Source organism: Hyla sarda, chromosome 6, assembly GCF_029499605.1.
Source record: "Hyla sarda isolate aHylSar1 chromosome 6, aHylSar1.hap1, whole genome shotgun sequence".
Classification (NCBI taxonomy): Eukaryota; Metazoa; Chordata; class Amphibia; order Anura; family Hylidae; genus Hyla; species Hyla sarda.
Genome location: NC_079194.1, coordinates 232,371,758 through 232,386,330, shown reverse-complemented (window position 1 = coordinate 232,386,330; position 14,573 = coordinate 232,371,758). Strand labels below are relative to the sequence as shown.

Genomic DNA, 14,573 nt, shown 5'->3' with positions numbered 1-14,573 from the left:
TACTGTGGGGACTATTAGGGGGTCACCATGGTGTGAGGGCACTATTAATGGGGAAACTACTGTGTCAGAGCACTTTTATGGGGGTAACTACTGTGTGTGGCCACTCTTGGGGGACAGTCTACTGGAAGGGGGTACTATTAGGAGAGTAACTACTATGTGGGGCACAAAAGGAGGCATTATCACAGTGTGGAGCACTATGGATAGAAAGTCTGTATAGGAGTAGGATGCAGGAAAAGTGCCGAGCCGAAAATGTTTGTCTGACAGATTCTGCGGAAACAAGTCTCCTGGAAGAAGTCGCCATCCAGGCCTGGAGGAAAAATAAAGTAACTACTCCGGGTTTTATTCAGTATCAGTATATTCAGTCGCTGTGTGGTGATAATGTATAATAATGATGTGGCGGTATTATTTGTCCTTTGTGTAGTGGTATTAGTATACTAGTTTTGTTTGGTATAATGTGTGGTGGTCCAGGTTTTGTGAAAAGCTCATCCGCCACTGCATGTATATAATCTATATTTAAATGTGCCTATGGGTGTATTTACATGTACAGTAGTTTGTGCATATTTGATTCTGTGTTCAATAATTTACTTTGAAATCTGCAGCTTCAAATCCTGTGCATCAAATATGGGCAGAATACTGCTCATGTAAATACAGCCTAGAAATATATGTAGAATTTCTTAGGGAAAAGATAAGCACTTTGTTCTGTTATATTACAATTCACAGCTTGAATTGCAATGGCTAAACTTTGCAAGTAGGGTCTCAGCAGCCAGACCCCACTTTTTGAATAAAAGATGATTTACAGACCCTTTCTTTTTTTTTATTTACATGCCAAAATTTGGCCATTTTGTGACTTGTCATGCTGCATGAAATTAAGAGTTTTTTTTTTTTTTGCTTTTGGTAAGGTGTGTGCGTGTGTGGGGGGCTAGACACTATGGTTCTGTGGTGTCCCGGTACCGCATCCTATATGGTACCTTTGTAGAAGTCCCCATAGCCAGAGTCCCAAGGACGTCGGGTTGTTCGTATCTAGTCCACCCCTTGTCACTTCTCATCCAGGTATTACTTATCTAGCAGTTATTTAGGATTTATATAAATATGATTGTACAAATGTATATAAATGGTTAATTACCTGTACGGAGTATAGCAGGACCTGCGGGTCACGTGATCAGGTAAACTCTATGGTTTTTAGGCTTAAAGGACAACTGTATCGGTATGACACTTATCCCCTATCCACAGGATAGGGGATAAGTGTTTGATTGCGGGGGTCCTACCACTGGGATCCCCCGCGATCTCCCAAACGGGCGCCGCCATTAACACTCATGGTGAGCGCTAAGGTGCGTAGCGGCGACCTAGAGGTCGACGGTGACGCCCCGTCTCCTCCCCGTCCCCATACAGTTCCGCGGCCCCGTACAGGAGATCACAGGAGATCACAGGGGGTCCCATCGGTCAGACCCCCCGCGATCAAACACTTATCCCTATCCTGTGGATAGGGGATAAGTGTTAATCACGCTGCAGATGTCCTTTAAGGACCTTTTGGAGGTCCCTGTGACGTATTTCACCCATCACTCCCTAGGACGGTGAGTGACAGTTGCTTGGACCAGTAAAAGCGGCCCTGCCCCTGCCCATATAAGGGAGCGGTGGCCATTACTCTCTTCTTGTTCCCGGGCTTTCAAACGAGCAGGATCTCTGCAGCTGTCTTCCGCAGTGAGTTAGGCCCGAGCCTTGCGGCAACGGCTGATCTATTCGGAATCGTGAGTGTATCAATCCCTAAGCACTCTGCAAGATCACCGGACCTTATCTATCCCATAAATCCGGATGGATCTTTGCAAATTACCCTAAATTCTCAGACTATATCAGAAGTCAAGGTCCGCAACAACTGTCAGTCATTGAACTATATAGAGACTGTATTCCTGAAACTGTTACTGTTCATTGAATGTACCGCAAGCATTTAAGTAAAGTTATCCAAGTTCAAGTTCAACTACCTTGTGGACCTTCAGTCATTTTATGCATGCACCTATCGTTACTGGGAAGGGCGGCGATAGGCCGGAGAATTACCTCAGCATACTAGCCCTCAGCCTGGCGTCACGAACTATAGGGTTAACCTTAACCCCTCATCTACCGAAACAACACCCCCACTACCATACACCCCCCAAGGGCTACCACAGTTCTATGGGGCCCCGGAATTCCTGATGGTGGCCCTGCTCATAACTGTCCCAATTAGTGCCCCCATGCAGTAATAATGCTCTCCCTTGGGCACAGTATCAGTACCCTTCTTGTACCCCAGACAGTTTTAATACCACCACCTCAAGGACAGTTATAATAATTGGGTTCAATAATAATTAAGTAATAAAAATGATTGTCTGAGACCGTGCTTCAAGTATCAATGAATAGAATTTATTAAAAAATATAAAAATTGCATATAAAGTCCCCTCACAGGGCCCTCGTGGGAGGAATGATGAAATAATACATATCATAACATGCATGTGACATAGAACATAAAAATTACTTGAATAATAGCAACTACTTGGTAGTCCGGCAATGGGATGACTAACTGACTGATAGTCTGGCAATATATGACTAACTAATTGATAGTCCGGCAATAGACTGTCTGATAGTCCAACAATAATTCTAGTAGTGAGATTAAATGTCCATATAATATTAAAAATGTTGCCACTGATTATGTGATGTAATATGTTACCAGCTTCTCTGTGGGTGCCGTCTCCTCTCGCTGATATGCGGTGGTCTACTTGCACTTGTGGTTAGCAGACCTGCCTGAGTGCGCTTGCAAGTGCCGAGTGCGGCTGGTCCAGAGGGCGCTAGACCCAGTGATTGCTGTGCAGGAGCTCCAAAGGTCCGTATGTGCAGACCGATGGCGCTTCCTCGTGGTGGTTGCGTCTGACATCAGCGGATGATGGAAACAGTGGATGAGAAGATCGGAGCGGCAGGTGGATCAGATGACAGCAGATAGATTGTGATTCTGGAAGATGGATAGCAATGGGAGTATTGGATTTCCAAATGGTGTCTCTCATAAGCTGGAACTGGTATTGGACTTGTAGTGGCTTATAGTCCGTGATACTGTCACAATGCGTCTTTTTGGCACTTGGCTAAACACGTTTCGGGGTGCTTAAAACAAAGTATTCTACCCCCTTCCTCAGTAGCTGTGTTACTGAAATAAATCTCATCATATTTATAGCAGTTTTTTAATTGGCAGCTGAACAAAGAATCTTTATCAAAATGCGGTTATGGATCACAGGAATGTGTGGCTGTATTGACAGGCTAGTATTCACACTTAGTGATGTTGATTAGATAGATAATATAACATATGCATATGTATATTCTTGAAATATTAATAATAAATGAATGTGTGAATAAATATATACCTACTGGAGGCCAGAGGTTTCATGGTCTCCTATGTGTATTAATTCTGTATAAATTTCTGCATAAATTAAGTTCCAAACTCATTTTTTTCAGGAAAAACTAAGTTGCATTGACTTAAATGTGTTTTTACCTGTGGATTCTGCTAAAAGAATGAAACTGTTCATTCTTCTTGTGTAATACAATTCAATGTCAGAATTTCATCTGTGGAAATTGTGAACAAAGTGGTGGAAAAATGTCCATAAAACTTATACTCAAGGCGACATTGGAGCTGAATAATGGTGTGGAATTATGTAAGTAAATTCCACGTCAATTTCTCAGTGTGAACATACACTTAAAATGGAACATGGCAAAATTATTTTAAAAGCATATTATAGTATTAATAGTAATATTAATAGCAATAGTAATAGTAATATTATAGCAATGAAATAAAAAGGTAATTACAGAACGGCTTCGAGTTTATTACTTCCTGATTGAAACAGCATATTATACTCTGCAGTGCTGAAGTGCAAGTGACAGTAAGTTGGGTAATAGAAAGAAACATTGCTGGTTACTCTTAGATGCTATAGAAAATTATCATACTACTATAAGTCAGATCATTAAAGGGTTATTCCCGGCAAAAACGTTTTATCCCCTATCCAAAGGATATAGGATAAGATGTCTGATTGAGGGGGGCGGGTTTCTGGAACTGGGGACGTGATGTCACACTACGCCCCCCTCCATTCATGTCTATGGGAGGGGGCGTGACGGCCGTCACGCCCCCTCACATAGACATGAATGGAGGGGGCGTGGCGTGATGTCACCTCCCAGGTGATAGGGGATAAAATGTTTGTGCCCGGAATACCCCTTTAATTGTGATTTACCAGTACACTCAGTCAGGGCTCAAGTCCTGCAGGAACGCATGGGAACGGAGTTCCTTCACTTTTTCCTCAGCAGAAACACTATTCCCATTAGCAGGAGTCATGCAGGACCAGCCCTTGAGAGGGAATCTTGGGTGAGTTCCCATCCCTTTTTTTTCCCAGTACTTGACTCAGTCTCCATTCAATAAGATTGTTACAAAAAGTGATATTTATATTGAAATGGGCTGAGATTGGAGTTTTTTTTTAAAGTCTTTCTTAATCATGTGTGGTATTTTTTCCAAGTTCCAATGAACATGCCATGAGGGTCACGACTTGTCTAATTTCTCTTAATATTTTGTCCAGTGTCCAGTATATTACATTATCAAACGCACAATCAATGAAAATAAATACTATACAGCAATTCTGCACAATACCACTGGTGCATGAACAAATTAGAGGACAGAGACAAAGAAATAAGCGAAAATGATTTTCAATGACTGTGACACTATGTACATTTGGTGCTGTGTACTGTCATCATAAAAAATAAAAAAAGACAACTCAAAAGAAATCAAAGCGGCACTGCAACCACCCAATGTGGCACCTCCACTATATGAGACCTGGATGTGCACCGCGGGTACTCTAGGCATTGACCAGCGGTGATGCTAGGACAATATCAAACAGCATCCATGAGTAATAATAATAGCAGAAACAAACAGCTATTCTGCACTCACCGCAGCAGTACGGGTCATATGGCTCTTCTTCGCGACCTCCGACAGACGGGAAGACAAAGCGCTCAGAGGCGACTGCAGGCAGTTTCGCTCAGCATGGTAAACTTCTTATGGCCCAGCATACCACACTGTGCGAAACCGCCGTATGACCCGTACTGCTGTGGTGAGTGCAGGACAGCTGTTTGTTTCTGCTATTTTTATTATAAAAAAATGTCAGAGACATACCAAAGTTTTGATCGTTCAGGGTTATGTTCAGAACCCTACCAATGACTAGAATGGGATGGGTAAAGCTTAGCGCATTCTCTCCTTGCTCTGTGTCACTGTATAATGTAATTTTATGGGACTGTCTCACTCACATAGACATAAAGTGGGGAGAGAAGGTGCTTCTCCCTCCACTTGTTCTAATAATTTTTTGGGGTCTAAACACTCAGACCCTGATTGGTAATTCATAATGACAGGTACATTTAGCTGACAACTATGTGTCCAAATCCCCAGTACACATGCCCACTCATTTTAACCAAGTATGCATGCATTTTCAATGGACACAGCAAAAGGTGTTTGCCCCCTGCCTAATCTTTGTCCAAGTCATCTGCTAACAGTGAAGAGTTGGGAAGTCACATATACATTAAATGGGTGGATACGTCCAAAAATAACCCAATGTGTATGACCTGCTTTAGTAGTCAATAATTTATTTACAACTTGCATTCTTTATCTACATCTGTGTTTGTGTAAGATTTCTCTTCAGCATTATAACCAGGTGGAGGCTTGTTGGTGGAGTCATTCGTGTAGGAGTTTTCTATTGTTTTTTCTTGGGCTGGAGTCAACTTAACGTCCTTCTTTAGAGCCATTCCATCCTTTAAAAGAAAGCAAACATGTTAAGACACCATGGAAATGTCAAGTACCACTGTGAAAAAGTTTAATAATCCATAGTGGTAGTTATATGTGAATATGCACACACATTAATAAAAAAATAAAAACAGTGCACCAAGAAGAGTTGTGTGGATATCATGATGATATGTGATTACAATATTACAATGAAAGGATGTGGTTCGGCATGGAGGCATGCAGGTTCCATATGGCATCCTGTGGCACATTAGCCCACAGATGTTGCAGCTAAGCCCGAAGGTTAACTAGTGACCGGTGGGCCAAGAAAGTATTGCAATCTGGCAAGGAGTCATTCCTGGGAAACCTTTTGTTACGATTCGGCAGGCTGGATTTGAATCCTCTGTGTCAGCGAGGGATTGGCGCGGACCGTGTTGGTGGACCGGTTCTAAGTTGCTACTGGTTTTCACCAGAGCCCGCCGCAAAGCGGGATGGTCTTGCTGCGGCGGTAGCAACCAGGTCATATCCACCGGCAATGGCTCAACCTCGCTGACTGCTGAGAAGGCGTGGGACAGAAGGACTAGGCAGAGGCAAGGTCAGACGTAGCAGAAGGTCGGGGCAGGCGGCAAGGTTCGTAGTCAAAGAGGATAGCAGGAGATCTGGAACACAGGCTTTGGATAACACTAAACGCTTTCACTGGCACAAGGCAACAAGATCCGGCAAGGAAGTGCAGGGGAAGTGAGGTAATATAGACAGGGAGCAGGTGGAAGCTAATTAGGCTGATTGGGCCAGGCACCAATCATTGGTGCACTGGCCCTTTAAATCTTAGAGAGCTGGCGCGCCAGAACATGACAGCCGGGGACCGGGACGGGTAAATGACTTGGGATGCGATTCGCGAGCGGGCGCGTCCCGCTATGCGAATCGTATCCCCGCCGGCAATGTCAGTGCAGCGCTCCCGGTCAGTGGGTCTGACCGGGGCGCTGCAGAGAGAGAGGCGCCGCGAGCGCTTCGGGGAGGAGCAGGGACCCGGAGCGCTCGGCGTAACACCTTTGTTGTGTGTGGGTGAGCATTATTGTGCTGAAAAATGCCACTTAGAAGCCCTGCCATGAGAGGCAACATACGCGGCTGAGCTGTGTCCCTTATATAACCACCAGGGGAATGGCTCCCCAGATCATCATACTGGCAGTTGGGGCAGCACGTAATTCCACAGCAAAGTCAAGATTGAAACAAATACCACAAGACCTCCATGCTCGAATTGGAATGTCATGTGATCCCGAAGAGAACCTGGATTCATCACTAAAGATGATACGATTTCATTCTGTAGCAGTCCAGGTTTTTCGTTCATGATACCATAGCAAACTTAGTTGGTGGTGGCTGGCTGTCAATAACAGGACACATTGTGGCCAAGTGACTCTAAATTTTCTTCTGCTAAGTGCCTGGAAATCGTCAGAATTGGGTACAAAATTAATGTCATCTATGCCTAGAAAACTAGGGGAGCCTCTCCTGATTGTTTGTGGATCAAATGATCCTTTCTATATGTGGTTTGTCTGGTCCATCTGGAGCATGTTTGGCATGTGTATGAGCTATTCCATACCCATATCTTCCAACACTTCCTAAAGACTAGGTCAGAAATAGATGCCTAGATAACGGACAATTTGTCGAAACAACCACCCTGCTTCTCTCAGCCCAGTAATGTGTTCCCTCTTGAAGTCTGTCAACTGGACAAAATGTCTTTGAGTTTGTCATGGAGGCATGTCTAGCAGTCAAAAATTTTCACCAACAGGTCCACTAGCCAAAATTAGCATCTGAGACCCTTTTAACATGGCAAGCAATGAGAAGCACTTTTATGGCAAGATCTAATGTCTTAAAAGACCACACTTGTAATCATTTAATTATATTTATACCAACCTGAGACGTAACTGCCTGTCGAGTTTTGCAGCAATACAACATCTGAATGTGTTGTTGTTTGTTGTCCATAAGTATACATATCTACTTACACATATGTCATAACTATCACTGCCAATCACAAACTCAAACAGTGTGTATAGTACAATGCTTGCAAATAATTACTTACCAGTTCCTCTTCATCTTCTTCATCATGTGGAACACCACACCAACATTTTTTCTTGTACTTGTCTGACCAGAAGCAGATAAGATTGCAGACTGGTCTAATAAATAGTGGTTTAATATTTCTTCCATGCTCGCGACCTAAAAAATAAATATATGGCATATTATATATGTATATGGTTGTAATATAGCATTTGTTATCATAAAACAGGTGTTACAGCTTTCACTCTCTGTATAAGTAAGATCACTGTATCATCTATGGACACGGTGCATTTCCTAGCGGTCCTAATGCCAACTGATTGAGTCAGTGCCTGATGTGCAAAGAATTCCCCCCCCCCCCCCCCCCAAGAAAAAATATATTGAGTGGATAAATACATTAATACACAGCCTGCGTTATTCACACCCTCTCCTCACTCTACTACCTACCCACATTCTAATACAGTAAACCCTGTTTCATCTACCTTCCCAGGAGACTTGGTTGCTTTTCTCCCCTCTAAACTCTGATCTGTGCAACCCCTCACCCTTCCCTACTGACACCTCAGACACTAAGTTAAGGGAAGGGAAGATCAGAGAGAGTCGGCACAGCCAATAGTTGTGTGCCATTGAATCAATGTCAGAAGAAACAGCACAACTTGATATGTTCAGGAGTTATTCAGACTCTACAACTGCAAAATGCTAAGGAATTTAAAAAGATTATTTAAAAAGTTGCTAAATTTAGTGAGCAATATGATATCCTTTGATCACCATAGATTTAGATGCTTTAACCCCCTGGCACTGTATCTAAGCTATCCATACATGTCAGTTTTTAGTTCAGTCACCTATTTCTGTCCACTCTAGCAGAATTAAGGCAACTTTGTGGAGTGTGCATGTCTATTTTAATGGGGAGTGGGATAGATCTCTGTCTGCCTTTAGTAGAAACATAAGAAACATAAAGACTTTACCAACCTGTTATAAAACTGATTAAAAGCCCAATGATGACACATGAAATGTAGCCCACAACACTATAGTAGAGGTATGATAAGCTGTACCAGTTATCTGCCAACACTGACCTGATTGGAAAGAATAAAACAGTGTACAGTGTAAGATTTATTTTACAAATGCTGTGTAGGTGATTAAAACAGCTTTACCCAATGCATAATGGAGATTAAATGGTAACTAACTTTCTATATGAATTTCAATTCTCAACTTTAACTGGTCTAAGTCAGTAGCGGATCCAGAATCTAGTCTCAGGAGGGGCACTATCAGGCTATAGCCACAAGGGGGAATGTCAGCAAAGGAAAATAGTATATACCTGTATTACAACACATAGTAAAGTGGCAGGGGGGGGGGTGGGCTCGCGGGAGGACAATTGCCCCATTGTGCCCCCCCTGGATCCACCACTGGTCTAAGTTACAGCCTATTGCACTTCAGAGCTGCATTCACAATTCTGCTGGTTATTAATGAACATTAATGAACTGGTTATTAATCAGACATCCCTCATGACTGAGCTGAGCTCATGTAAGTGATGAAATAATTATTGTTACCTAAACCAAGGAGACATTTGTTTACAGATATTTGTTCCAGCAAGTAATGCTGGGAGATTTATGCTCTGATGCCTGCATAAGAAGTATCATTACATCAGTTCAAAGGTGATACAATGTAGTTGTACATTTACATAACAATAAATGAAGATTAATTCTGTGAAATGTAAAATGGCATTTACAAGAGATATTTGGTTTAAGGGTATTTATACCTTTCTGGTTGAACAGTGGTAGCTAGGGTTGTAGGTAGGACTGTGGACAATGTGCCATTGATTGTTTCATTAAGCAATTTACATTGATCTGTCCTTAGAATTAAAGGAAGTGACTTGGATGTAGGAGCAGGATATATAAATCCTCCAATGGCAACCCAGAATGACATGGTGATTCCTGACAACAGACCTCCTAGAGCACCCTGGAAGGTAAAAACATTGCAAAGGTTATCATTGTACAAGTCAAGCACTTTTGTGCATAGAGATCTTGAGCCACAATCTGACACACCTTCTGTCTCTGCCTGGAAAACACAGTGGCATTAAGTAGATACAGTAAGCCAACACTGTATACAGCAGCACTGGCTTACTTTTGAGTGGGGCACAGACAGTGGTTTAGACAATTTGTCAAGGAAACATAAAGTAGGGGATTCCTTTCAGATATCAAGAGGAGTACCTAACCCCATTCAGGAGTAGACAGAGGCATGACATGCATTACACAGATAAACCATTGATTCTAAAGGGATTTGTAATGCTTTATTCCTCCTGTGGTGGTGCTGCAGGGAAACCGAGCACTTATAGTGTAAAGATGGCATGCTATCACTGAATGGTCCGGCACACAGTATGGATGAGCTTATTGTTTGGGGGCCTCCTGACAAAGAGCTTGAGCGAATAAAACCTGCATAAAACCTGAGTAAATGGCACAACGCACCCTCAGGTACATTGCTGTGGGCATGATCCACACCACAAACAAGGCTGGTATTGTATGACGTGCTCCAAAATACACAGCCAGTTTAGCTTTCTTTTTTTCTTTTTTTGCCTTTTAAAAAGAGGTTGCCCAGCTTGTTAAAGATAAATAATAAAAATCATACACACCAATGGGAAATTAACAAAGTGGTCCTTAAATCCTTAAATTACCTGTCTGGTAATTTCAGGGGGACACTTTGTAATCTACATATCTGTGTCACAAAGGCATGGTCCAAAATGAAGAATCTTTTAGGAAATCTGTTAAGATGGTAGACCTCTTCAAACAAGGTCAACTGTAATTTACATTTGAGATGGGAGTATAGGATGTCGTAATATTACAAGGTCCAGATAAGGTTTGCTATGTCCCATTTCATAAATGCTATAAGGGTAGCTTAGAGCCAAGAGACATTCCTATCTTAGGGTAAACATTGACTTTAGGAAAAATAATAAGCTATATGTTTTGCACTGATGGCTGATTATACTAATAGAAGACTTTGCAATTAGAGTTAGATATTCTTTATACGTATTGCTAGTTAATTACAAAAGCTCAAAATGAAAAGAAATAAGCAATATTCATAATATTTTCATGGAAAACATTGCACATCTACAGTAAGCTTTTTGGATATAGGGAGAGATTTATCAAAACCTGTGCGTAGGAAAAGTTGACCAGTTGCCCATAGCATTCTTGAAAGAAGCGATCTGATTGGTTGCTATGGGCAACTGGCCAACTTTTAATCTGCACAGGTTTTGATAAATCTCGGCCATAGTGATCAGTACTTGAATGATAGACATTCTTAATGTTAACAGATGTATGATGGAACTTACCTTCCAGTTGGTCCATGGGAACAAAATGCCCAAAGAGAATAATCCTAACATGGGGCCCCCACACATCCCATGGATGCTAAGTGCAGCCTGTGGACATAAGACATTTCAAAGTAATGAATGTTGGTTATCAGTAATTCTGTATCAATGATTATTGGCACCAGCAAACACTTCATTCATTCGGTCATTCATTTCATAGGATATGTACGGTACACTTTTTTTTTGGACTTTTCTTTATTACCCCAATACATGAAATGAACTGAGAAGCAACTTTGATTGCAATATTCTTCTATTTTTTGTGAAACTCCTGTGCTGGACTATTTATCTCCATAGTTACAGACTACATACATAATATATGTGGTCATATGTTACTCCTGTGTTCTCCTTCTGCTTGCTATGCATGTTGGACATCTAAGACAATGTTTTCCAAATTCTGTTTCTCTAGCTGTTGCAAAACTAAAACTCTGAGCATGCTAGAAGTTATAGTTTTACAACAGCTAGAGGCACACAAACGGGCAAAAAAGTTGTCCAGAAGAAAAGGCTCAAAAACACCTGCATATTTCAGAAATTCTTTGGCTGAAAAATTATGTTTGTGAGGTTCAGAAAACAATGTATGAATAGAAGCTCAGAAAGTAAAAATATACTGACCTGTACTACTCCACCCATCAGCGATGCAACCACAGCCATGACAGTGCAGAGAATACCAAACAGGACACCTAAAACATGAAATTCCTTGGTTGAACTTGATGGACGTATGTAATTTCAACCATGCTAACTATGTAACTATATGTTACTATGAAATAGGATCACTATAATGCAGCATTAACAAGTGCTCAATTATATTTTAGTTTTTACTTTTATATTTTAGTCCTTTAAAGACCAAGACCTTCAAATACCTGAATGTCCACAGCATGCAGATCACAGATAATAATGTCTACTGGACATTAGAACCATCAGCAGTGATCTGCATACAGAGGAATGCAGAGAGGGTACAGATTATGTGTCCCTCCCCCCCCCCCCTTGCATGCTCCTCTGTTCTCTGTGACTGTTAGAGGCATGTGACGTCATTCCATCATTGGCAATGGCCTGAGTGCAGAAAGGCATTATTTCTGTATTTAGGTCCCTGTGCTTACTTTCAGTGTTACATTTATTTTCATGACAATACTAGCTGAGTACCCTGCATTGCCTGTTTTTTCCTTCCTAATCCTTGTTGGGGAGGAAAATAAACAAAGGAGGAAGCTTTTGACTTCTTATCCCATCCTCATCAATTGTTGTCATATCCCAACCCCATATCCACTCCTTATATCCCGTCCTAACATCCCGACCTCCTATCCCATCCTCATATCCCATCCTCATATCTCGTCCTCATATCCCGTCCTTATATCCCGACCTCATATCCCGACCTCATATCCCGACCTCATATCCTGTACTCATATGCTGTCCTCTTATCCCGTCCTCATATCCAACCTTCATATCCCATCGTCATATCCTGACCTCATATCCCGACCTCATATACCGTCCTCATATCCCGTCCTCATATCCCATCCTCATATCCCATCCTCATATCCCGTCCTCATATCCCGTCCTTATATCCCGTCCTCATATCCTGTCCTCATATCCAACCCTTATGTTCCATCCTCATATCCCGTTCTCATATAGAAGGGGAGGTGGCTTTGTGGGACTGGACGTGATTTGCAAGCCAGACTGATGCACAAAAAGGGTAGCAAATAAAAGGGGTGTGGCTTAAACTGTGGGTGTGTCTTTGTGATATGGGGTGTGGTTTACCAGCTGGACTGACACATTCACCAGGAGATGCAAAGCGGAGCTTGTGGAGTAAGGTACTGGAAGCCCCATATACTTGCATTAGACTTGAAACAAAAACCCATCTTTTATATAAGGGGGTAGGTAAGGGTAACTATCATATATCTTTATTTTACATAAGTAATATGTGTATCAGGTATTATTGAAATATTTCCAGCCGTACAGAAGTTATGTGGGAACATACATTTCACGTAGATTTGCATGGGACTTTAAACTAAAACCCCAACCCTCACAAATGGGGGTAGTTAAGGGTTCAATTAACTATCCTATATTTTTAGTGGACATATAAATAACATGTGACCAAGTATTATGGAAATATCTACAGCCGTTTGGAAGTTATGCAGTAAAATATCTTTCCCATAGACTTGAAACAAAAACCCTGCCCCTGGCAAATGAGGGTGAGTAAGGGTTAAATTACCTATCCTATGTTTGTTGTTGACATATAAGTAACATGTGTGCCAAGTTTTATGTTAATATCTTTAGCCATTTGGACATGATGCTGGAACATACATACATGTACACACACACATACACACAGTGGCCCTGATTTACTTAGAAAATCGGGTTGTAAGTCTATCTTGCTTTCTTACCCGACTGCTTTTTTCCCTTGATATTTATTATTATGTCGCATCCTGTTTGTCGCACGTGGGTTTTGTTGGTTTTGGTTTCCAACTCGGGAAAAAATCCACAACAATTCAACAAATTCGGGTTGGAAACCTTTATAAATATGTGGGAAAGCTCAGAAATGTCGGGTTACGCCCCTTTTTCGGGTTTGGGAGAATCCACATCGGGTCCGTCGGGCAAAAATGTTGCATCGTGCCGCAGACTGGTGCACGATGTCTGTGACATGCGCCAAAAAAAACGACAAAACTAGTCGGGTTTAGAATAGTAAATGAGGGCCAGTATGTATACATATAGATTAAGGACTCTGCAGCTCGCACCAACGTTTCAACTGCTGCAAACAGCTGATCGATAGGGTGCAAGGAATAGGACCCCCATTAACCTACTGCTGATCTCCTGTATGGAGAATGTAAAATATCCATATCTGGAAATTGCCAGTTACAAATTCCTATTTAGTTCTGTCTATTCTGTAGTAGTCAATACTCACATAAGCCTTTACTAATCCAGGTGCTCTTCTTGTCTGATATGTTCTTGAAGAAACTCTTAACAATGTCTTCATAGGTGACAGTAGCGAGAGCATTGATGCTGGCCGCCACAGTGCTGTGATACAGAACTGAATGTCAACCATATTTTATACACACCACGCACACTCCGCAAGTACTTAGAGTTAAAGTTGGTTAGACGTACCAGGTAAAAATGTTAAATTGTGTGCCAGCTGTCTGCCAGCCTGAGGGTCTATCCACTTGCGGAATGCCACCTCAAATTAAAACCCATAGACTTTTATGGGATTCCGCACTCCAATTCACACTTCAGAATTTCCACTTACTGTCTATTAGTGTTGGGCGCGAATATTTGCATTTCAAATTTTTATTGCGAATTCGCGAATATTGCAAATATAATCGCTATATATTCAAAATTGTGAATATTTGCTTTTTTCTGCATATGCGCATATTCCCATAGGTAAATATTCGTAAAACATGGCGGCATGTAATTTCAGATGTTTTTTGCTTG

General features: G+C 41.7%; 1 protein-coding gene across 2 annotated transcripts in view; it reads right to left on the bottom strand.

Moving 5' to 3' along the window:
• Positions 1 to 2,390: 2,390 nt before the first annotated feature.
• The window catches only part of SLC5A12 (solute carrier family 5 member 12), a 51,765-nt gene continuing 39,582 nt past the window's right edge, over positions 2,391 to 14,573 (bottom strand). Inside the window, exons 9-16 of one of the 2 annotated variants that reach the window (XR_008845253.1) lie at positions 14,050 to 14,162; positions 11,769 to 11,836; positions 11,124 to 11,210; positions 9,558 to 9,757; positions 8,771 to 8,874; positions 7,833 to 7,966; positions 5,158 to 5,790; positions 2,391 to 5,127 (exon numbers count right to left, since the gene is read on the bottom strand). Coding sequence is in view for 1 of the 2 variants with exons in the window: in XM_056526697.1 (XP_056382672.1) it covers positions 5,629 to 5,790; positions 7,833 to 7,966; positions 8,771 to 8,874; positions 9,558 to 9,757; positions 11,124 to 11,210; positions 11,769 to 11,836; positions 14,050 to 14,162 (868 nt within the window). In the remaining variant the exon portion in view is untranslated. Of the gene's footprint in view, positions 5,791 to 7,832; positions 7,967 to 8,770; positions 8,875 to 9,557; positions 9,758 to 11,123; positions 11,211 to 11,768; positions 11,837 to 14,049; positions 14,163 to 14,573 lie in introns of both variants that reach the window. The other variant, XM_056526697.1, reaches the window with a different exon arrangement.